The 24,556-nt window shown below is 46.7% G+C and overlaps 1 protein-coding gene across 4 annotated transcripts in view; it reads right to left on the reverse strand.

Moving 5' to 3' along the window:
- LOC311140820 (oxidation resistance protein 1-like) overlaps positions 1 to 21,048 on the reverse strand; it is a 70,107-nt gene extending 49,059 nt beyond the window's left edge. For all 4 annotated transcript variants that reach the window (XM_084176062.1, XM_084176060.1, XM_084176061.1 and 1 more), the window contains exons 1-2: positions 20,587 to 21,048; positions 1,866 to 1,951 (exon numbers count right to left, since the gene is read on the reverse strand). In XM_084176062.1, the coding sequence (XP_084032188.1) occupies positions 1,866 to 1,951; positions 20,587 to 20,749 (249 nt within the window). In that variant the 5' untranslated portion in view covers positions 20,750 to 21,048. The remainder of the gene's footprint in view (positions 1 to 1,865; positions 1,952 to 20,586) is intronic.
- Between the last annotated feature and the right edge of the window lie 3,508 nt (positions 21,049 to 24,556).

The following is a 24,556-nucleotide window of genomic DNA, read 5'->3' on the forward strand; positions in this document are numbered from 1 at the left end:
TGTGATATGTGCTGTGTATGTGTGTCTGTGTGTGTGAGGGATGGAGGTAGCCATGCCACACAACCTTAAACACTCTCTAAGGGCCGGCGTTGCAGCATGTCATGACTGGAAACTTCACACAACCGTTGGCATGGGTCCCTCCATCCATCACAATATTATCTGGGATCCTTCCCGCGGGAGAAAGGGAGAGAGAGAAACACAGAGAGAGAGAGAGAGAGAGAGAGAGAGAGAGAAACAGAGAGAGAGAGAGAGACATAGAGAGAAACACACAGAGAGTGAGACAGAGACAGAGAGAGAGAAACACAGAGAGAAGAGAGAGAGAGAAACAGAGAGAGAGAGAGAGACATAGAGAGAAACACACAGAGAGAGAGACAGAGAGAGAGAGAGAGAGAGAGAGAGAGAGAGAGAGAGAGAGAGACAGAGAGAGAAGGGGGGGGTGTAGTGGCCAGCAGGCTGGGGAGATGGTGGTGCGTGCTGCTGTGTGAGTGAGATATGATGAGCATATTTTCCCTGAATCTAATGTTTATGCACTGTAACACCCCCTCTCTGTCTCTCTCTCTCTCTCCCCACCAACACCAGTCCATGACAAACTGCCTTTACTTTGAAAAATATCCTGTCCTGTCCTCCTGCCATTGTACACTTTTCACGCCCCAGCATAAAACAACTGGCTTGTCAATCACCCTGTGGCACAGAGAGACAGCCAGGTCTGTTCTGAGGTGAGGTGGTGAGAGCGGCTCAGAGGTGGGGGTAGGGGCTGTTCTGAATGACACCTGTCCAAAAGGTGCCAAGTGCAACAGCAACACCATAGATAACAGAAAGCATTGGGAGGACGCACGCAATCACTGCTGAATCAAAGCAGCAGAGCAATTACTAAGAGAGAGAGAGAGGAAATATAAGGGGGAAAAACATGTCTCTGGATGCTGAACCATGTCATCAAACAAGGCGGAAATCAATGTGCTGGCTAAATGATAGCTGTGGCCACCAGCTTTCCCTCTCCTCCCTCATTCCCTCCCTCCCTCCCTCCCTCCTCTCCTCCGTGGCCAGGCTTATCGAGCTCCACTGCATTCCGCTTCCCATGCAGCGTTACCAGGGAGAAACGAGAAGAGAAGAGAGAAACCTGCCTGACTGAAGCTGGATTTGAGGGTCATTTCAAGAACACTACCAGCCAGAGCAGCAGCAGAGACAGGCTCCATTTTCAGGTCACTGGATACGGGTCTGTCTCACTCTCACACAACAGAGATGCCAAATCATTAGAAATGACAACACCAGGTGGAAGGTAATTCGTAAACAGCAGTGGAATGCTCGCTGCTAAGCGCCACACAGAATGAATAGAATAACAAATAGACTACACATTCTGACTCCCCCTCTCTCCACCCCCCTGCCCTCCCCTCCCCTCCCCTCCCCTCCCCTCTGGCCAAAACATACATACGTACACAGCTACAATCCTCTCTCCTCCTATACATCAGAATGCAAAATGGAACAGGATTGATACACATGTCTAATCTATTAGAATACATTCCCATCATACGGTAGAAAGGCAATAGCTCTGGCTGGCGATAAAAAAAGTCACCCCTTATGTAAACAGACATCGAACGATGCACACGTGCGACTGTAGCAAAACACTAAACGCTTCGTTCTCTCCCTCCACACACACACACACACACACACACACACACACACACACACACACACACACCTAACGATGTGAGCCAGCATGGCCAGGCTCATTTTCATAACACACCATCACAACAGCAGGGCAACAGCCAGTAGACACACAGAGAAGCACAGCAGTAGCAGCAGCAGCAGTAAAAAGCATTAAAAACACCCAGACAGAGAAGTAACAGTCTGAAACCCTGTTTACTTACAGCATACTCAACGGTTCCTTTGGGTCTCTGGAACGACATGCGTCTGCTGCCATCCTTCTTCTCCTGAGTCTTCTTCTGGCCGGTATCTGAAAGCAAGCGAGGCAAGGTACGCATTACGTTCATGTTCCTCTCTCTCCCCCAGCTTGCCTTGTCACAAGCCACCGTTTCTCAGACACACGGGTAGACAGCTCATTCGTCAACAGTGAGCGTGCGAGCCAGTCAGCCTGCGATGTGAGCGGGAGTGGAGCCTCTTTCGCTCTCCCTCTCCTCGCAAGCTCTCGCCACTCTAGCTCTCTCTCTCTTCTTCCCTCGCTCTCCTCCTCTCTCTCGTTCCCTCTCTCTCTCTGTAGCCTTCCACCACGCAGCACAATGACATGCATTGATTCCGTTCACCTTGTCTTCCCCCTGCTGCTGCCTCTCCTCTCACAGCAGACACACAGCACCTTGACCTCCATGAGGAACTGAGGAGGACTGGGAGGGAGGGGAGAGCAAGGGGGCTGAAGGCAGGATCTGAGAACTTGGACTAGGGATGGAGCTGGGGCTAGGGGAGACAGGAGAGGGTAGTGACTCAGGTATTCTATGGGGTATAGGTATATGGGGGTATGGGGTTAAGGGGCTGGGGGATAGGACTGGGGCTGGGGGTGTAGGGCTGGATCTGAGATCACATGGATGGGGCTGGGAGAGAGCAGGGGCCTAGGGCTGGGGGTGGAAGGCTTACAGTACAGTACAGTGCACGTCTCTCAGTCGGCTAGGTTCACCCCATTATGTACAGTATGTAGGCTATGTGCAGCAGATCAGATCAGAAGCCTAACAAGTCCTTTACTTCTTCTGTCTTTGTCACAGAGCAGCTCGGCTGAAAACATGAGTCATTCTCCATGCAGCCATTCTATTTCTGGGGCTCAGGACTCACTGCACTGAACAGGGAGAGAAGAAGAGGAACTGCTTCAGATGGAGCTGTAGCCATGACTCCACTCTGTATTCACAATGATAGGTAATGTAGTAGGTTTAATGTTTGCAGTCTGTCAAATGCACCATAAAGCCTGAGATAGCTTTGGTGATCAAACGATGAACAGATGTGCATTGAAGCATATATACAGTATGGTGTCCCTGCTGTCTCTTTTGGTTTATTTGACACCCCACTAATACAGTTGTATGACAGCAGTGTATCTGACATGAAGCTCTGTTACATATTGTTTCAGGTCATAGACATAACACTAATGTGATACCAAAACACTGACATGGTGGTATGAGGGTTAAGCCAAGACCAAGAATAAATATCACCTGATTCTAAAGCAAGAGAGAGCTACAGAGAGAGCAGAAAGAGACAGATACATTAGAAAGAGATACATTAGAGAGAGAGAGAGAGAGAGAGAGAGAGAGAGAGAGAGAGAGAGAGAGAGAGAGAGAGAGAGAGAGAGAGAGAGAGAGAGAGAGAGAGAGAGAGAGAGAGAGAGAGAGAGAGAGAGAGAGAGAGAGAGAGAGAGAGAGAGAGGTAGGGAGAGACTCAGAGCTACATTCACAGCTGCAGGGTGTTGCATAGTGAGGGCGAGAATAGTCTAAATTTGAACCACAACATGGAGTGTGATGATGTGCCACCAGAAACACAGCCATTTCCTCACTCTGGGAGCAGAGCAGAACCACAACGTTAAACAACAAAGGATAATCTGATCTCAGTGGGTCGACACCACAGGAACACATGATCACCCCCCTTGCCCCTTTACAGAGTGTCACGGTTCAGACAGACGACCAGAGGACCACAATTGCGTCACACCAGAAAGTTTATTAAAACTTAAGGGAAAAGGGAAGTAGGGAGTGAATGAAGGCTCCAGGGGTAACAGGGATCCCGTCCAATGTGCTGGGTCTGTGCCCCCCCCAGTGGCAGCGATGCGTCCTATGAAGCCGGTGGTGGGTGGTCCAGAAGTCCTGGGGGGGGGAGACACAGACACAACAGGGCGGAATGAAACAAGGCAGCAGTACAGTTCAAGGGAAATCCAAAATACGTAGTAGCAAGGCAGAAGGCTGGTCAGAGTTACCGGGATTGAAGAGTAGTCAGGAGTCGTAATGGCAGAAGCAGGTCTGGATCTCCTGGGGCAGAAGAGTATCCAAAAATCAGGCAGGTCCGGGGTCACAAAACCAGGGTGAGCCAGAAGCGCGAGCAAACAGGTTCCGGGTGTGAGCTTTGCAGACGATCTGACACCGGAGAGCTGAAAGACAGGGCCTTAAATACTGGGAGAGGTAGTGGGTAATGCAGCGCAGCTGGCAGAGTAATTAGAGCAGAGCAGAGCAGGGACAGGTGGAGCTAGTTAGGCTGAGTAGAGAGAGTGGTGAGCAGAGTGGAAGAAAATAAAGGTGGTAACCCGGTGGAGTGAGAGGCTCATGACAGAACCCCCCCCCCAAGGGACGGCCCCAGAAGTCCCAAGAGCAACACCACGCCGGGCGGGAGGAGGGGAGCCGGAGGAGGGCTAGAACTCCTCCGAACGGTCCGAGTGAACGTCCTCATCCTCGGAGGAAGCCGGAGGGCCGTGGTCGGGAGATGGGACAGGTCCCGAGACAGGATCAGGCACAGGACAGGAAGCCGAGCGGGCAGGACGGTTAGGGACCCCTCTGGGGCGGCCCCTACGGATTGCAGGTTGATCAGGATGCCGTTGGTGGAAAGCGGTGATGAGAGTCCTATCCACAATCCGACTAGCTGGCACCCAGGTCCTTTCCTCAGGTCCATAGCCCTCCCAGTCAATGAGGTACTGGAGACCCCTACCCCTCCGTCTGGACCGAAGCAGGCGGCGGACGGTGTAAACCAGACCACCATCGACGAGCCGTGGAGGAGGAGGACAAGGCGCAGCAGGGACCAGCGGACTCTCATGGATGGGCTTAATCTTAGACACATGGAAAGTGGGGTGCACCCTCAGGGAATTAGGCAGTTGGAGCCGGACAGCAGTTGGGCTAATCACCCTTATGATAGGGAATGGGCCAATGAACCGAGGTGCCAGCTTCTGCGACTCCACCCTGAGTGGCAGGTTCTTCGATGACAACCACACCCTTTGACCAACATGGTAGGTGGGAGCAGGAATTCTCCGACGGTTGGCCCCGGTAGTGTAGCTGGCAACGGATCTGAGGAGTGTGGCTCGGGCTTGTGACCAGGTGCGGCGACATCGACGGGCAAAAGCAAGTGCAGATGGGCAAGTAACCTCCTCTTCCTGGCTGGCAAATAGAGGAGGCTGGTATCCATAAACACATTGGAAAGGGGACATACCGATGGCAGAGCAGGTCAGAGAATTGTGTGCGTACTCCACCCATGTCAATTGCTGCGACCAGGAGTGGGGGTTGCGTGAAGTCATGCATCGCAGTGCCTTCTCGAGCTCCTGATTAGCCCGCTCTGACTGCCCATTGGATTGGGGATGGAATCCGGAAGTCAGACTGACTGTGGCTCCCAGCAGGTGACAGAACTCCTTCCAAAAAGCGGAGGAGAATTGTGGACCACGGTCAGAAACTACATCCTTTGGCAGTCCGTGGATCCGGAAGACGTGTTCCAGGACCACCTGGGCGGTCTCCTTGGCGGTTGGGAGCTTGGGGAGGGGAATGAAGTGTGCCATCTTGCTGAAACGGTCAACTATGGTGAGAATGACGGTCATGCCACTTGAAGGGGGCAGCCCCGTGACAAAGTCAAGGGCGATGTGAGACCAGGGACGTCTGGGCACAGGCAGGGGCTGCAGCAATCCGGCTGGGGGCTGGCAGGACGACTTGTGTTGGTTGCAGATGGGGCAGGCTTGGACGAATTCCCGTACATCCTTTCTCAGAGAGGGCCACCAGAACCTCTGGGCGAGCAGGTTGTAAGTGCGGGTGGAGCCAGGGTGACAAGCTAGGCGGGAGTCATGTCCCCACTGAACGACCTGGGACCTCAGGTCTTCGGGGACAAAAAGGCGGTCAGCTGGGCAAGTGCTGGGACCTGGCTGGTTACGGAGAGCCTCCAGCACCTGTTCCTCAACAGCCCAGGTCAGAGCTGCAACGATGCAGGGACTTGGCAGAATCGACACAGGGTCCTTGGAGGGGGTGTCATCCTTCTGGAATTGACGGGAGAGGGCGTCTGGCTTGGTGTTGCGTGATCCAGGCCGGTATGACAGAGTGAAATTAAACCTGGTGAAGAACAGGGCCCAGCGGGACTGCCTGGAGTTCAACCGTTTGGCCGTGCGGATGTACTCCAAGTTCTTATGATCGGTCCAAACGAGAAATGGAATGGTGGACCCCTCCAGCCAGTGACGCCACTCCTCCAAGGCAAGCTTCACAGCCAGCAGCTCACGGTTCCCTATGTCGTAATTGCACTCAGAGGGGGACAACCGACGTGAGAAAAAGGCACAGGGATGGAGCTTCCTATCCTCCGCAGCCCACTGAGAAATCACAGCACCAACTCCCACATCCGAGGCGTCCACCTCCACAATGAATTGCCGGTCCACATCAGGCATCTGGAGGATGGGAGCGGAGGTGAACCTCACCTTGAGGGTACTGAAGGCTTTGTCGGCTGCTGGGGTCCAGGTGAAGGGTTGCTTGGTGCTGGTTAGAGCAGTGAGAGGGGCAGCAACGGTACTGTAGTTCCGGATAAACTTTCTATAGAAGTTAGCAAACCCCAGAAACTGTTGCAGCTTCTTTCTGTTCTCCGGAACTGGCCATGAAGTGACTGCTGATACTTTGGCAGGATCCATTTGGATACTTCCCTCTGCCACTATGTACCCCAGGAAGGCCACTGTCTTGACGTGAAACTCACATTTCTCTGCCTTGGCGTAGAGGGAATTCTCCAGAAGACGATGAAGGACTTGCTGGACATGGCGGGTGTGTTCAGACAGGTTTCTGGAGTAGATTAAGATGTCATCCAGGTAAACGAAGACAAACTTGTTTAACATGTCCCGCAGTACATCATTCACTAGAGCCTGGAACACAGCAGGAGCATTGGTGAGGCCAAAAGGCATAACCAGATACTCGTAGTGGCCTGTTGGTGTATTGAATGCGGTTTTCCATTCATCTCCCTCCCGGATCCGCACTAGGTGGTAAGCGTTTCTGAGATCCAACTTGGTAAAAACAGTGGCTCCCTGGAGCAACTCAAAAGCAGAGGTGAGCAGAGGCAGAGGGTAACGGTTTTTCACTGTGATGTCGTTGAGTCCCCTGTAGTCGATGCAGGGGCGAAGAGATCCGTCCTTCTTCCCCACAAAGAAGAAGCCAGCACCAGCAGGAGATGAAGATGAACGGATTAATCCTGCGGACAGAGAGCCATTGATGTAGTCCTCCATGGACTTTCTTTCAGGAGCAGACAACGAATAAAGACGACCCTTTGGAGGGGCTGTTCCAGGGAGGAGGTCGATGGCACAGTCGTACGGTCGGTGAGGGGGCAGAGATGTGGCTCTTGCTTTGTTAAACACCTCTCTGAGACCATGGTAGCATTCTGGGACATTGGAGAGGTCAGGAGCGGAGTTAGTAGGTACTGGCCGAGGGGGTAGTGCGGCAGCAAGCAGGCAGGTTCGGTGGCAGTCCTCTCCCCACTCCCTGATCACCCCGGTCACCCAGTCGAGCTGAGGGTTGTGCCGGCGGAGCCATGGGTAACCCAGGATGAGGGGTTGGCCTGGAGAGGGGAGCAGGTGAAACTGGATAGTTTCTTGATGGTTTCCGGACAGACCCATCGAGACCGGGGCCGTGACATGAGTGACCGATCCGAGTAAGTGTCCGTCCAGTGCCCGGGCAGGAATAGGAGGTGTCAAACGGAGGTTCTCCAGTCCCAGTTGGCGTGCCAGCTTGATGTCCATTATGTTGGCTTCGGCGCCAGAATCCACCAGAGCAGCCAGGGTGTGAGTTGAGTCAGAGAGGCGGAGGTGAACTTGCAGCAGGGGTTTGCGGTCGGAGGACTGGATGGTCATTGAACTCAACCGGACTCCCCCTATGCCCGGTGAGCTTCGGCCCTTTAAAGGGCAGGTTACCACACGATGTCCATCACCTCCACAATAGAGGCAGAGGTTTGAGGTGAAGCGGCGCTGGCGCTCTGCAGGAGTGAGAGAGGCTCGCCCAATCTCCATAGGCTCAGACTGATCAAGCTGACCTGGGTGAGTGGCAGTAGATGACAGGAGCCCAGTCGGATCTCTCCGAATGCCGGTAGTAGGTGGACCTTGGCGCCCCCTCTCACGACGACGGGTCTGTATCCTTCTGTCGATCCTGACAGTCAGTGCGATGGCTTCATCAAGAGTGGAAGGCAGTTCATGGGAGACCAACTCGTCCTTGATATAGTCAGCCAAACTATGGAAGAACGCGTCCACCAACGATGGTGTGTTCCAAGAACTTCGTCTAGCCAGGGTTCGGAAGTCGATGGAATGGTCTGCGACTGTACGTCTGCCTTGTCGAATACTGAACAGTTCACGAGACGCCTCTGCGGTTGGTGAATCCAGGTCAAACACCTTCAGCATCTCCTCAGCAAACAGGTCGAAGGTTGCACATGCGGGGGTTTGACGTTCGAACTCTGCTGTTCCCCAGAGTCGAGCTCGGCCCGTCAGGTGAGTGATGGCATACCCAACTTTAGCCCCCTCCGTGGCGAAGGTCCTTGGCTGCAAGGAGAACTGAAGTCGGCAGCTAGTCAGGAATGGCCGGACCTGGGTTGAATCGCCGTTGAACCGCTCGGGGTTTCCAATCTTGGGTTCCGGAGCAGCGGCTGCAATGACCGGGGCAGGTAACTCGGGGGCAGGGCTGGTGGGCAGACTGGCTGGGGTAAGGTTGGTGAGGAGTTGAATGATCATGGCGAGTTGTTGTTGCTGCTGCTGGAACTGCTGCTCATGCTCATCGGTTTCCATGTCGGGGAAAGTGTGCGCTGAGTCCATAATGGTCAGATCGTACTGTCACGGTTCAGACAGACGACCAGAGGACCACAATTGCGTCACACCAGAAAGTTTATTAAAACTTAAGGGAAAAGGGAAGTAGGGAGTGAATGAAGGCTCCAGGGGTAACAGGGATCCCGTCCAATGTGCTGGGTCTGTGCCCCCCCCAGTGGCAGCGATGCGTCCTATGAAGCCGGTGGTGGGTGGTCCAGAAGTCCTGGGGGGGGGAGACACAGACACAACAGGGCGGAATGAAACAAGGCAGCAGTACAGTTCAAGGGAAATCCAAAATACGTAGTAGCAAGGCAGAAGGCTGGTCAGAGTTACCGGGATTGAAGAGTAGTCAGGAGTCGTAATGGCAGAAGCAGGTCTGGATCTCCTGGGGCAGAAGAGTATCCAAAAATCAGGCAGGTCCGGGGTCACAAAACCAGGGTGAGCCAGAAGCGCGAGCAAACAGGTTCCGGGTGTGAGCTTTGCAGACGATCTGACACCGGAGAGCTGAAAGACAGGGCCTTAAATACTGGGAGAGGTAGTGGGTAATGCAGCGCAGCTGGCAGAGTAATTAGAGCAGAGCAGAGCAGGGACAGGTGGAGCTAGTTAGGCTGAGTAGAGAGAGTGGTGAGCAGAGTGGAAGAAAATAAAGGTGGTAACCCGGTGGAGTGAGAGGCTCATGACACAGAGAACCTGTTCACTTCTAACAAACAGCCTGCCAGATAAACTCTGCTATTTTCTGCTAGGGCAAAAATAACATTCTGTACACAGTGTTATCTGAATGTTATCAAGTAACAAAAATTGACATTTATAATGAATTTCCCAAAATGAGATCTATAGGAGACAATTGATTAAACACTGTCATCACAAATGAAGTTACTCAGTTAATCAAATGTTCTGTTTGTGTGACACATTGTTGCACACTAAACAACAGCATTGAATATATATTTTTTCAATTGTGCAGTGCATACTGCGAATACAAGCGTTGTGTTTTAGAGTGCGAGATGGCAACTAAGCGAGATGAAAGTCACAAATAATGGGAGCAACTGTGCCTGGGGCCACAGCCAGTCTCATTAAATGATTATCTCAGCAAAAACAGTGGGTTGTGTAAGACCAGATTTCACAGATGTGGGTCAAGGTCATGTTATCTAATTCAATTTGCATCTTTCTCTCTCCAAAAGAAACAGAATTAAAGCAACAGTTACACCACCACAGCTGATATACTGTTGCTCTTCATTTAATTAATGGGACTTGCGACAGCAAACATCCCACTTTAAATCTTTGTCAAACTTCTGGCTTATTATTATTAATATTCTTTAGCACCCGTACAACGTTTAAGCTAGAAACGCTGTTCAAACTTGAAAACGTACAGACTCATTGTTTTCTGTACTTCTTTATTACAGTTGTCATATACTGTGGTATTCTAGTAAAGTGTAGTAGTCTGAGTGCAGTTATTTACAATGAAATGTGTGATCTAGCTGCCCCATCAAATCACATTTTATTGGTCACATACACATATTTAGCAGATGTTATTGCGGGTGTAGCGAAATGCTTGTGTTCCTAGCTCCAACAGTGCGGTAGTATCTAACAATTCACAACAATACACACAAATCTAAAAGTAAAAGAATCGTATTAAGAAATATATAAATATTAGGACGAGCAACGTCGGAGTGGCATTGACTACAATACAGTAGAATACAGTATATATATATATATACAGTGGGGGAAAAAAGTATTTAGTCAGCCACCAATTGTGCAAGTTCTCCCACTTAAAAAGATGAGAGAGGCCTGTAATTTTCATCATAGGTACACGTCAACTATGACAGACAAATTGAGGAAAAAAAATCCAGAAAATCACATTGTAATGAATTTATTTGCAAATTATGGTGGAAAATAAGTATTTGGTCACCTACAAAAAAGAAAGATTTCTGGCTCTCACAGACCTGTAACTTCTTCTTTAAGAGGCTCCTCTGTCCTCCACTCGTTACCTGTATTAATGGCACCTGTTTGAACTTGTTATCAGTATAAAAGACACCTGTCCACAACCTCAAACAGTCACACTCCAAACTCCACTATGGCCAAGACCAAAGAGCTGTCAAAGGACACCAGAAACAAAATTGTAGACCTGCACCAGGCTGGGAAGACTGAATCTGCAATAGGTAAGCAGCTTGGTTTGAAGAAATCAACTGTGGGAGCAATTATTAGGAAATGGAAGACATACAAGACCACTGATAATCTCACTCGATCTGGGGCTCCACGCAAGATCTCACCCCGTGGGGTCAAAATGATCACAAGAACGGTGAGCAAAAATCCCAGAACCACATGGGGGGACCTAGTGAATGACCTGCAGAGAGCTGGGACCAAAGTAACAAAGCCTACCATCAGTAACACACTACGCCGCCAGGGACTCAAATCCTGCAGTGCCAGACGTGTCCCCCTGCTTAAGCCAGTACATGTCCAGGCCCATCTGAAGTTTGCTAGAGTGCATTTGGATGATCCAGAAGAGGATTGGGAGAATATCATATGGTCAGATGAAACCAAAATAGAACTTTTTGGTAAAAACTCAACTCGTCGTGTTTGGAGGACAAAGAATGCTGAGTTGCATCCAAAGAACACCATACCTACTGTGAAGCATGGGGGTGGAAACATCATGCTTTGGGGCTGTTTTTCTGCAAAGGGACCAGGACGACTTATCCGTGTAAAGGAAAGAATGAATGGGGCCAAGTATCGTGAGATTTTGATTGAAAACCTCCTTCCATCAGCAAGGGCATTGAAGATGAAACGTGGCTGGGTCTTTCAGCATGACAATGATCCCAAACACACCGCCTGGGCAATGAAGGAGTGGCTTCGTAAGAAGCATTTCAAGGTCCTGGAGTGGCCTAGCCAGTCTCCAGATCTCAACCCCATAGAAAATCTTTGGAGGGAGTTGAAAGTCCGTGTTGCCCAGCGACAGCCCTAAAACATCACTGCTCTAGAGGAGATCTGCATGGAGGAATGCGCCAAAATACCAGCAACAGTGTGTGAAAACCTTGTGAAGACTTACAGAAAACGTTTGACCTGTGTCATTGCCAACAAAGGGTATATAACAAAGTATTGAGAAACTTTTGTTATTGACCAAATACTTATTTTCCACCATAATTTGCAAATAAATTCATTAAAACTCCTACAATGTGATTTTCTGGAGAAAAAAAATCTCATTTTGTCTGTCATAGTTGACGTGTACCTATGATGAAAATTACAGTCCTCTCATCTTTTTAAGTGGGAGAACTTGCACAATTGGTGGCTGACTAAATACTTTTTTTGACCCCTGTATATGAAATGAGTAAAACAGTATGTAAACATTATTAAAGTGACTAGTGTTCCATTATTAAAGTGACCAGTGATTCCATGTCTATGTACAGTACGTAGGGCAGCAGCCTCTAAGGTGCAGGGTTGAGTAACCGGGTGGTAGCCGGCTAGTGTTGGCTATTTAACAGTCTGATGGTCTTGAGATAGAAGCTGTTTTTCAGTCTCTCGGTCCCAGCTTTGATGCACCTGTACTGACCTCGCCTTCTGAATGATAGCGAGGTGAACAGGCCGTGGCACGGGTGGTTGATGTCCTTGATTATCTTTTTGGCCTTCCTGTGACATCGGGTGCTGTAGGTGTCCTGGAGGGCAAGCAGTGTGCCCCCGGTGATGCGTTGGGCAGATCGCACCACACTCTGGAGAGCCCTGCAGTTGCGGGCGGTGCAGTTGGAGAGCCCTGCAGTTGCGGGCGGTGCAGTTGCCGTACTAGGCGGTAATACAGCCCGACAGGATGCTCTCAATTGTGCATCTGTAAAAGTTTGTGAGGGTTTTAGGGGCCAAGCCAAATTTCTTCAGCCTCCTGAGGTTGAAGAGGCGATGTTAAACCTTCTTCACTACACTGTCTGTGTGGGTGGACCATTTCAGATTGCCAGTGATGTGTACGCCATGGAACTTTAAGCTTTTCACCTTCTCCAAATGTGGTCCTGTCTATGTGGATGGGGGCGTGCCCCCCTCTGCTGTCTCCTGAAGTCCACGATCAGCTCCTTCGTTTTGTTGACATTGAGGGAGAGGTTATTTTCCTGGCACCACTCCGCCAGAGCCCTCACCTCCTCCCTGTAGGCTGTCTCGTCATTGTTGGTAATCAGGCCTACTACTGTTGTATCCAAAGTAATAAGGTTGATATTGTCGTCTATCAAAGTAATCAGACCAATTATTTTACAAAATGTTACTTTGACTATATTTAATGGCTTCTCTTAAGTAAAACAATTGAAACTTCTCCCACTACCACAAATATACTTTTAAAGAGTTAAAGCAAGTCCCACAATTATTTTTCATGGAAAATTACCATCTAGTTCAACAACATTATCTTTGGCATTTGAAATGATAACACAACACTGGTGCTGAACAGTGTGTGAGTCCGGTCTTGCGACTTACTGAAAGGAAGGCTGTATAATTAGAAAACAAAGATGTAACTCATGCCAAGATGTAGTCTAATAGTCACAAGGAGGACCGCAGCAGCAGAGAATGCCTGCATGATGATGACTGTGACTGGTTTCTATCACTAGCCTGAAGGATACCTATTGGGAGTTCCTTCCCTGTGAGATAGCCAGGTAGGCATGCATTGGGCCACATGAGTTCAAGTCGGTGAGAATGCGTTACGGTCAAGCTGACCTTAGCTAGTTCTAGAATGTGTTTGTTGACAGGGATCTGTGGGGCAGAGAGGGTAAGCAGGGTAGGCAGTGGAACAGGAGATGTGTACAGCTCTTCTCTCTGACTCTGTGATTAGTGTTGTACAGCCCTGCAGGTTCATACCACACACACATTCTACCACAATCTACCACACACAGAGGAATAGCAATGAACAGCAACTGGTGACCAACTTCCCTGTTCCTTAAGAATGTTGCAGGCCAGTAGATTGTAATTGAGACAGTGTTTCAGTGCAAATGGCTGCATCTGGACTCCAAAATGAAGTCCAAAGAAATAAATATGCCCCCCTCCTGTGCGTTAACAAATGCTTTGTAGGGGAACAGCGCAGGGGGAGAATTTGTTTGTAATGTCCCGTTCATTTCCCCAGCTAGCCTACACTAATACACAGCCAGGTAATTTCCTCTCCGCACCATGGTTTAGTGCCGGATGTAAAGTTATTTATAGCAGCCCCTCACTCACTCCTGTTAACAGCAGAGGAGGCAAGAGCTCTGTCTGTGGTAATGAAAAGGTGCTCTACTCTACAGTACTTTATAATGTAGCTGGTCTGTCTGGCCAGGGGGTTGTGAAGGTTGAGGGAGGGGGTGGAGAGGTGAGGTGAGGTGAGGTGAGGGGATGGAGAGGAGAGGTGAGGGGGTGGAGAGATGAGGGGTTGGAGAGGTGAGGTGAGGAGTTGGAGAGGAGAGGTGAGGGGATGGAGAGGAGAGGTGAGGGGTTGGAGAGGTGAGGAGAGGTGAGGAGTTGGAGAGGAGAGGTGAGGGGATGAGAGGAGAGGTGAGGGGTTGGAGAAGTGAGGTGAGGAGTTGGAGAAGTGAGGTGAGGAGTTGGAGAGGGGAGGGAGGGGTCCTACTTACAGTATACTGCCATTCATTTTATTTAGCTAGGTAAGTCATGTAGCATCTCAGGACAGGGTGTTGAGGGGTGGAGGGCACCTACTGGTAACACTTTACATTAAGTTATCTTCATCTCTTATACCTGTGTAGTAAAACTGTAATTACACCAGTCACAACATGTTGATACATAGTACTTTACAATAACATCCTCTGACAGGTTCTGTATGACAGGCCCATAATGTTCAGAAAACACACAAGGAGGCAAACGTATAACTTATTCCATATACAGTATATGTATAAGGTGAGACATGGCCTTGACTTCCCTGACTCTAATGGGGCGATAACAGCACGGCAGCCATTGTAATGAATATGCATTGGCTTACATGCTGACTAGACCGGGCGTGCGCGTGCACCATCGCACGCATGTTGATTTTGCCCACCCACACCAGACGCTATCGGGACACGCAGGTTGAAATATCAAAACGAACTCTGAACCAACTATATTAATTTGGGGATAGGTCAAAAAGCATTAAACATTTATGGCAATTTAGCTAGCTTGCTATTGCTAGCTAATTTGTCCTGGGATATAAACATCGGGTTGTTATTTTTCCTGAAATGCACAAGGTCCTCTACTCTGACAATTAATCCACAGATAAAAAGGTAAACCGAGTTTGTTTCTAGTAATCTCTCCTCCTTCAGGCTTCTTCTTCTTCTTTGGACTTTATATGGCGGTTGGCAACCAACTTTAAGGTGCATTACCACCACCAACTGGACTGGAGTGTGGACCTCAGTTCATCTTTCAATCACCCACGTGGGTATATGCTCCTAAAAACCAATGAGGAGATGGGAGAGGCGGGACTTGCAGAGCATCAAGCGTCACAAATAGAACCAAGTTCTATTTTAGCGCCTGGTTACGCAGACGCGCGCGAGCAGTGTGGATGCAATGATTGATTAACATGTATGTGTACATTTATTTTGCAATGCTTGCGCACGTAATGCGAGCGGTGTGGTCCACATGTTAGTGAGCTGTCAAACTACACCCAGGAAGCACACAGCGACAGCCCACAACCCTTTGCTAACACTCTCTCGCCCTCTCTATCTCCCTATCGCTCTCGCTCTCTCTCTCCCTATTGCTCTCCCCCCTCTCTCTCGCTCTCTGCATGATGCAGTCAGTTTTCCCCTACATACAGCACCATCACCACCCAGTACGACCAAACTTTGCTGGAGCAGCACTTTGTGTTGTGTCTTCTGTGTCAGGACAGGGAGGAGAGGGGGAGCAGACCAGTCAATGTGTTTTAAGCAGAACACCCTCTCCTCTCCTTCTCCCCCTCCCTTCGTCCAGCCTCTGCCCCGTCATTAACACTGGCTCCAGGTCAATTAATCAAACCCTGATGCTGTCACAGGCTCAGTTGACGGTCACCCCATCCAGACTGCCTCATTAGCACGCACTCCAGGGCGACTAATCACACCATGATCTCTCCATCGGCTCCTGGGTTATTGCCTTGTGTGCAATGTTCAGTTGGTAAATCAAGTTGTTATTTATTTATTTATTGGTTTAACATAAAAGGCATGTTTTTCTGTCTCCTGAATACAGTAGCTAGATTATATATTTGTCTATCGTTTATAAAATGAAATAATGAAAAGGATATTTCTAACATTTAAACATACATTTAGATATCACCTATATCATTTGATTAAATATTTTGAAATCCCGAATAGAAATGTGAGGAAGAAATATACACAAAAACCTTAATAACTATGTAATAACAATGTTCTTGTTACCTGGGGCTTGTGCATATAAACATTCCACAGTAATACTGTATGTATAGTCACTGAAAAGGCCCCTGGTCTGTTGGTTGGTCAAGGACCAAAGGACCCCAGTAGCCAAAGCTTGATTCCCACCAATAACCATAATAGCATACTTCTCAGACTGAAGCAATGTATTTTACATGCATTCTACACAAGTAGGCTACTGTAGAATGCATGTGGACACTGGAATGTAACCCTCTCTACCTGTGGATCAATGCTGTAGGAGAAGCTCACCTGTTGATCCTCTGGCTCTCTGCATCTCTGACTGCTGCAACAGCAACCAACCTCTCAGGTTACTGCCTGAATCAAAACCCTGAGGTGAGGAGAAGTGATGAGCTCAGCTAAAAGGAGAACCAAAACTCTGCATTCTCGCTCTCTACTGATCCTCAGTGAGCCAGTGTCACTCACCAGCCAGCCAAGCCTTGGTCAGAAGAAAGTATGTATCACAAATCTACCACCTCTCTCTAGTCTGCTATCTCCACTGGACTCACCACCATTTAGCTGAAATCGACCAACTGTATGACATCATCAATCATCCAACCACAGTCAGCTAAGCTCCCTGTCCAACCACAATGGTCCACAGAGATCACAGGGGGGAAATGAGCCAGTCTTTAAATGTATCTGTGTGACTAACTATCACACAGGAATGAGAGTTGACAACTTGATGAACATTTCCCAGCAAGCAAACACCACCCAGCACATTCCATCTCAGATTTCTGACGGCTTTAATGTTCAGTCTTTATCTTATCCTCTCACCTCACTAAAACACTCTTTGGCAGAAAATATTTCACAGGAAAATTTTTAAATGGATTGGGTTGTTGCTCAGGCTCATGGGTAGTCTTGGTAAACAGTAAACACGTTGTTCAATTATGGTTGAGAATACGTTGAGAAGATGTTTGATGTGAGTGTTGCTTAGACAAACAGTCACAGCAGTATATTGAGAGGAGGGTTGGTCAGACATTGACCTCCTAATCAGGCTGCGGTTGCTGGCCTGTCAGTTTAGCATTAACACTAAAAAAGACTAAAAACAAATAACGCTGCCACTGCAACCTCTGCAGAAAACAGTGGGATCACCCTTTAACATGCAGGGTCAGATAGATGCATCGCTGCAAATGTTGCTTTGATTGTTGTGAAGGTGTCTACTGTTGGTATCTAGGTAACAGAGAGATCTAATGGACAGAGGTGTCCAATAATAATCTCTTAATATAATATTAGGTGACGCATTTGCTCCCCTGTTTATGTTTTTCTAGAGGGAACCCTTGGATTTAATAACTGGTTGACCCTCCTTTGGCAGCAAAAACCTCAACCAACCATTTTCTGTAGTTGCAGATCAGACCCTGCACAACGGTCAGGAGGAATTTTGGACCATTCCTCTTTACAAAACTTTTTCAGTTCAGCAATATTCTTTGGATGTCTGGTGTGAACCAGTCTCTTTTGTGGTCATGCCACAGCATCTCAATCAGGTTGAGGTCAGGACTCTGACTGGGCCACTCCAGAAGGCGTATTTTCTTCTGTTGAAGCCATTCTGTTGTTGATTTACTTCTGTATTTTGGGTCGTTGTCCTGTTGCATCACCCAACTTCTGTTGAGCTTCAATTGGCGAACAGATAGCCTTACATTCTCCTGCAAAATTTCTTGATAAACTTGGGAATTCCTTTTTCTGTCGATGATAGCAAGCTGTCCAGACCCTGAGGCAGCAAAGCAGCCCCAAACCATGATGCACCTTCCACCATACTTTACAGTTGGGATGAGGTTTTGATGTTGGTGTGCTGTGCCTTTTTTCCTCCACACAGTGTTGTGTGTTCCTTCCAAACAACTCAACTTTAGTTTCATCTGTCGACAGAATATTTTGCCAGTAGCGCTGTGGAACATCCAGGTGCTCTTTCGCGAACTTCAGACATGCAGCAATGTTTTTTATTTGGACAGCAGTGGCTTCTTCTGTGGTGTCCTCCCATGAACACCATTCTTGTTTAGTGTTTTACGTATCGTAGACTCGTCAACAGAGATGTTAGCATGTTCCAGAGATATCTGTAAGTCTTTAGCTGATACTCTAGGATTCTTCTTAACCTCATTGAGCATTCTGCACTGTGCTCTTGCAGTCATCTTTGCAGGACGGCCACTCCTAGGGAGAGTAGCAACAGTGCTGAACTTTCTCCATTTATAGACAATTTGTCTTATCGTGGACTGATGAACATCAAGGCTTTTAGAGATACTTTTGTAACCCTTTCCAGCTTTATGCAAATCAACAATTCCTAATCTTAGGTCTTCTGAGATCTCTTTTGTTCGAGGCATGGTTCACATCAGGCAATGCGTCTTGTGAATAGCAAACTCAAATTTTGTGAGTGTTTTTTATAGGGCAGGGCAGCTCTAACCAACATCTCCAATCTCGTCTCATTGATTGGACTCCAGGTTAGCTGACTCCTGACTCCAATTAGCTTTTGGAGAAGTCATTAGCCTATGGGTTCACTACACTGCGCATGTTTAAATGATGTATTCAATACAGACAAATAAGATACAATAATTTGTGTGTTATTAGTTTAAGCACACTGTGTTTACTATCGTTGTGACTTAGATGAAGATCAAATCAAATTTAATTACCAATTTATGCAGAAATCCAGGTAATTCCAAAGGGTTCACATACTTTTTCTTGCCACTGTATGTTAGTTCCACTTGGGCATACTAAACATGAATTGTAGCCAGTCGATATCAGTAAGTAGCCAATACAAACACTGTGCAGTAGCCTAAAGCACTGCTGCACATGATGACAGTATGACACAGTTGTTGTTGTTTACAAGGAAAGGTCAAAGGTTGTTACGCCTGTTTATCTCAAAGCATCATTGCTCACGACGACATTCAATCACCCTTATAAAGCATCTGTAACACCTTCATAACATTTTGGTTTTGTTTATTTAATAATGATAATTGAAATAATCACTGATTGTTGGGTTACTGTGAGGACACACTGGAGCTAAACCAGTGAAGCATTACAAATCTTCAATCGGATTTGCTATTTGCACATGCCTAACCAGCGAGGCTCAATATAAATATGGAAAATTAATATGGAAATATTTTTGCCCTCAATGCATTTCACATTTGGGAGTTGCTATTGTTAATGAGGAATACATTTTCATGAAGTAATTTTTCTCCATCCCAATAAATCCATAATGAGACCTATACTCCTAGAAAGGTTCAATCAACAACCAATATGATATAGGCCTAACAACTCTTCTCCACAAAGACAGGACACCATCCAACACCATCACAGTACATCAAACTGAAACGTTCCACACAATTGGTGGTACATTTTTTTCCCAACATTATGAAAAAGACATCCAATTATGTGTAGGCCTATTCCAGACCTGGGTTCAAATACTATTTTAAATCATGCCCAATACTTTAGCTGTGCTTGACTGAGCTTGCCTGTTGCAATAGAACCAATAGAAAACTCCCAAAAGTGCAATCCCCAATCCTTGACCACCTGGCACTCCAGGCAAGATAAAATAAATGCTCAAAGTATTATAGACACTGGTGTATTACAGCTGAGAACAAGTCAGGTCTGTAGCAGCCAGAAGGCCGTGTGTCTGTGTCTGTGTCTGTATGTGGGTGGGTATGTATTGTAGTTGAGAAAAGGTGGGCTCTGTAGCAGTCAGCAGGATAATAGTTTGGTCTAATTAGGACAGAGATTAATAAGATGCATGCTCTGCTGCCCACTGTGCCTTCCTGGGAAACCAAACGCCACTGAGGCCAGTTCATTAACAGTCCCTCTAGTTCTCCCTAGTGCAGACAGTGTGTGTGTGTGTCTGTATGTGTGTTACTTTGTGTGTGTGTGTGGCTGCAGGCCATGGCCCTACTGAGAGGAGAGAGGCAGGTAGACAGGCCTGAGAAGAGCCCCTCAGTGGCGTTCTGTCCCTACTGTGATGAATGAGCAGTCTAGGACCCTTACATGAACTGGTGTGTAAGGTAAAGAAAGCGTTGGCCAACTGACGAGGGAACTGCTCAGAGCTGTGTGAGTGTGTGTGTGTTAAAATGGCAATTCCTGTAGTAGTATGTATTACCATAGGCTTGAGGCTTGAGTTACACCAGTTCTGTTGTGAACAATGACAGTGTAGAATAGTGTCCACTGTAAAATGCCTGAATTGGAGATGTGTATCACAACAATGCTGTCTGTTAACACTAACCTTCAATCAAAGCACACAGACATCACTTTTTGGTAATGAATCCTTAGTTTTTCGGGTATAAGTTACAATGCAGATTTGTATGATGGTATTTGTAAGCCATAGCATTCGAAAATAAAGCATTTGGGTATATTGAATTGGTTGAAATTACAGACTGTGGCTTTAAGAAGCCTGCGCAGGCAAATGTGTAAACTCCATCGTTATCACTCGTGATTTGATTGCAACTTCTTGACCTTATGACAAGACTACTGAAAATATACTGTAGGTTGTTCTAAAAAAACACAGACTGACTTAATCTACGGTAGTCTCAACTCTGAAACATTACACAATAAACAAGTTCGGTTCCAAGTCTATACTCACACCTGTGTTCATGTTGATAATGTTGTCGTGCACAGGTCCAGAGTGTTCCGGGGAAGAGCCATCGGAATTTCCCCGAGTCGAAGTCGAGGCAGGCCAGATTCTATTCGACAGCGCGCCCCTGACAGCTCGCACACTACTCCCGGTGACAGACAGAATGTAGTCCATACTGTGGAACTCGTACGACTATCACAACATGGATGCACCTTAGTTATCACTAACAACTGTTTAAAAATAACTGTTTAAAAATAACACTTTTCTGATATCACTGTCAAAACACAATCGCGATAAGATTGAGATAAAAACTATTTAAAAAGTGTAATGCAGTGAAACCAGTACACTTCAGCAGACGCAGAAACTGAAACTAACAACTGTTTAAAAATAAGACTTTTCTGATATCACTGTCATAACACAATCGCGATAAGATTGCGATAAAAACTATTTAAAAAAAAAGTGTAACGCAGTGAAACCAGTACACTTCAGCAGACGCAGAAATAGAAACTGAAACACGTCAACAACTGTACAACTTTTTTTCCCCTGATGACGTGACTGTCTGGCGTCAAGCAGTGCCCTGCACTCACTGCAGTCTATGGATACATATTATTGATTAATAATTCTAGAATAAACGATTGACGTTGTGAAAAAAACACAAGATCATAAAGTGCATTATGTAGCTACTATATCCGACCTACACAATTAATACATGTTTATTGTTATACTTTGTTATAGGGCATTGTTATATTGTTTATATTCTAATATTTAGCCTTGGCCTAGAGGTGCAAGGTCCATTATCAATATGGTTTATTTAAGTCTTATAAATTAGTGTCTCCCTGAATGTGCGAGGCCAACAGCCAAGAGGTCTGAACCTTTATGTCATGGTGTGCACTCGCCCTGGAGGGTTTCTGTTTCACCCCTATCTATCCTTTTCCCCTCAATTGCTGCAACTAAGTCTTTACTTAAAGATGACATGCATGACACTCATGGGAACTGAAAAAAATCTCACTCTCATCTTAATAACATTGTAATAAATTGAGGAAAGCACATAGCCAGGCAGCCACTCCACTTGTGTCCCACCATACAGCATAAGGCCAGGGACTCATAGTACTACTGCGGCATATAAGTGTCTCTTCAGACACCAAGGGAAGAAGAGATGGCATTTGGAATGGGTAAATGTGTGTGGAACAGTGAAGAACCCAACAGACCAGGACAGGGTGTAATAATTGGGGAGCAGAATTAGGTAGTGAACTGGAAACAGTCCAATGTATTATTCATCAGCAGAGATATGGTAAGAAATGAAAGAGAGAAAGACAAATGAGTTTTAAAACCCTGAACTGGAAATAAAAAGTGATCTAAATGAATTAATAGATACAATGACTGTGTTCACCAAGGTAAGACATATGTTATGCTCCATCTGCTGGTTACAATTAAAAGCGCAGCCTGATTTATAAATCACCTATTATTATTATTATTATTATTATAATTATTATTATTATTAGGAGCTCATGAATGGTTGACAGATTTACTCTAAATTGTGACAAAGCAATAGGTCAACATGGGTACATCCAGAGCCATATAAACAGAGTCAGGCAGAGTTTGGCCCCTCTCAAGGTTTCCTCCTATTACTAACGAAGTGGTTTGGTACTTTACAACAAGTTATAAAGCATTGTAAATGCAGGCTTTTAGTAGTGTAGTCTGTTGTGAAAGACTAAAACAAAAGGCCGGTGTTCACAAGATATTTGGTTCAGGGTTGCCGAGATTAAGTAAACTGTTACCATTGTATTGTAACAGTAGCAGAGTCCTTTTGGCTTCCTCTCTGTCTGGCCCTATTTTATTAACATGTTGCGACACATTATTTGACAGACTGATTGATGGACTCTCAGTCAATAACACTGGTAAAGTTCCAAGTTGAGCATGATGATGGATGAGGCTGCCTACAGTATGAGCTCTTAGTTGAGGGATTACAACTTGCCCTCTGCTCCATAGTGACCTTGAACACCATTCCCCGTCTGGGCCCCTGGGACACTTGACACGGGGCGGGGTTGTTGTGATGGGTTTTGGACAGACCACCACCTGGGGCTTGTTGCTCTGTAATATATAGCTACTAAAGCTGTAACGCTGCCCAGAGCAGTCATCAAATCATCCACTACTTCCACACACAGAGGGGGATTGTGTTTCTTCCCTGAGCTCTGTCTGTTGCAGCCTAATAGGGGAAGATACACTCTCACCATACCATTTAGCTCCGCTCCAGGGCTTTAGTGTGCATTCCTCCTCTAGTTAGTGGACGAACACCCACTAACAACCTGGCCCAGAGCTACGTACCATCCATAAGACTGAACTGTAACACAGTCTCCTTATTCAGCCCTGTTTAGTTTTCCCACCTGACTACTCTAAAGGCTGTGTAATTAAGCTACTGTGTAATTTGAGTAGTTTATGAAACATCCAGAGGCATTAAATAAAATGAGCCTTATTGAGAGAAGAGATTAAAGTCTCGTTCGGTTTCAAACAACATTAAGTTTGGGTGTTTAATGTATCTCTCCTTTCACATTATTCTAACTTCTGTAATTTGGTTATTAGCTCAGCATATTAATAATTGTTATACATTATATAAATGTATCGGATTGTAAGAAGCTCTAGGTAAGAGGACCAGCTAAGGTTTGTATTGGTAACTACTTGTCTCTCTGGTCCCAAGCAATCTCTTCATTACCAAACACAACACAACTTGTTGTACAGGGATCCATGCACAGAGGACCTAGTGTCACCAGCTGCCTCTTTAAGACCTAGCCTAGCAGGCCGTGTGTGTGTGTGTGTGTGTGTGTGTGAGAGAGAGGCTTTGTCATCGTCAGAGAGTGGTGCTGAGGCTGAGCAGAGTGTTCATCTCACCAGTTTCCAGTGAGAGCCAGGTAGGCTGACTGTATAATCCTCAGAAGAGGAAGGATTTCATTATGAAACAACAAACAACAAGCCCAGAGGCAGCTCCCCCGTCAACCGTCTGGTTACAAAACCTGTTCACAACACATTGTGAACGCACACACACAGATGCACACGCAAGCGTGCACACAGACACAGACAGACAGACAGACACACCACATGCACACAAACAAACATCTGTGCATTTCTCAACAACATTTACTCTAACATAAATTCTGTAAAAAACAGAAAAAGAAAATCACTCATGCAATACAAATGCACCTGCTGGCAAACACAAACAACCCGCGTTTCATTGTGCAATAATTGCGAGAGAGGGTGATTGAGGTTCTGTACTGTTCGCATATGGACTGAAATCAGTGTTATAAGCTAGACTCCTGAGGGCTAGTTAGAATATGAATAGAGACTGCTTGGAAATGAAGATGACATTTCTCAGTACTCTATTGAGCAGTATGTTCCGTACACTGTGTTCCATACAACTGTCTTTGGGTCTTAGAAAGGCACTATATAAATATGTATTATTACAATAGAATAACAGAGGGAGGCCAGTAAAAAGATTGTCAGCACTAGGATGATGTGAGAGAGACAAAGACTGTTAATTTTAGTTAGCACTAGGAGTCTCTCAGAGAGACAGCAGGCATTGGTCTTCACAATGGCTGCAATCACAGGTGGAACCAGGCCTGTCACACAACACCTCCTTCTCTCCTCCTCTCCGGTACATCTCTTCATTGGGAAAGTATAGCGTTCTCTCCAGCCCCTCAAAGCTGTGAACAACAGCAACACAACAGATTTGTACGTTTTTCAGAAAGCGGTGCCGAATATTCATGAAGCTATGAATCCATGTTGTACAAAATGTCTGTTAGGAATGTGGACAATGCCAAATTGAATCATGTGGAGGAACTGGCTGTCTGTATACATCACATACTGGACTTATATAACCATAATTAATTTCACTTAGTCATCTAAATGCCACTTTATTCCCTACAGTGCACTACTTTTGACCAGGGCCCATAGTGCTCGGGTCAAAAGTAGTGCACTGTATAGGGGATA

Source organism: Coregonus lavaretus (assembly GCF_964263955.1).
Source record: "Coregonus lavaretus genome assembly, chromosome: 13".
NCBI classification, from domain to species: Eukaryota; Metazoa; Chordata; class Actinopteri; order Salmoniformes; family Salmonidae; genus Coregonus; species Coregonus lavaretus.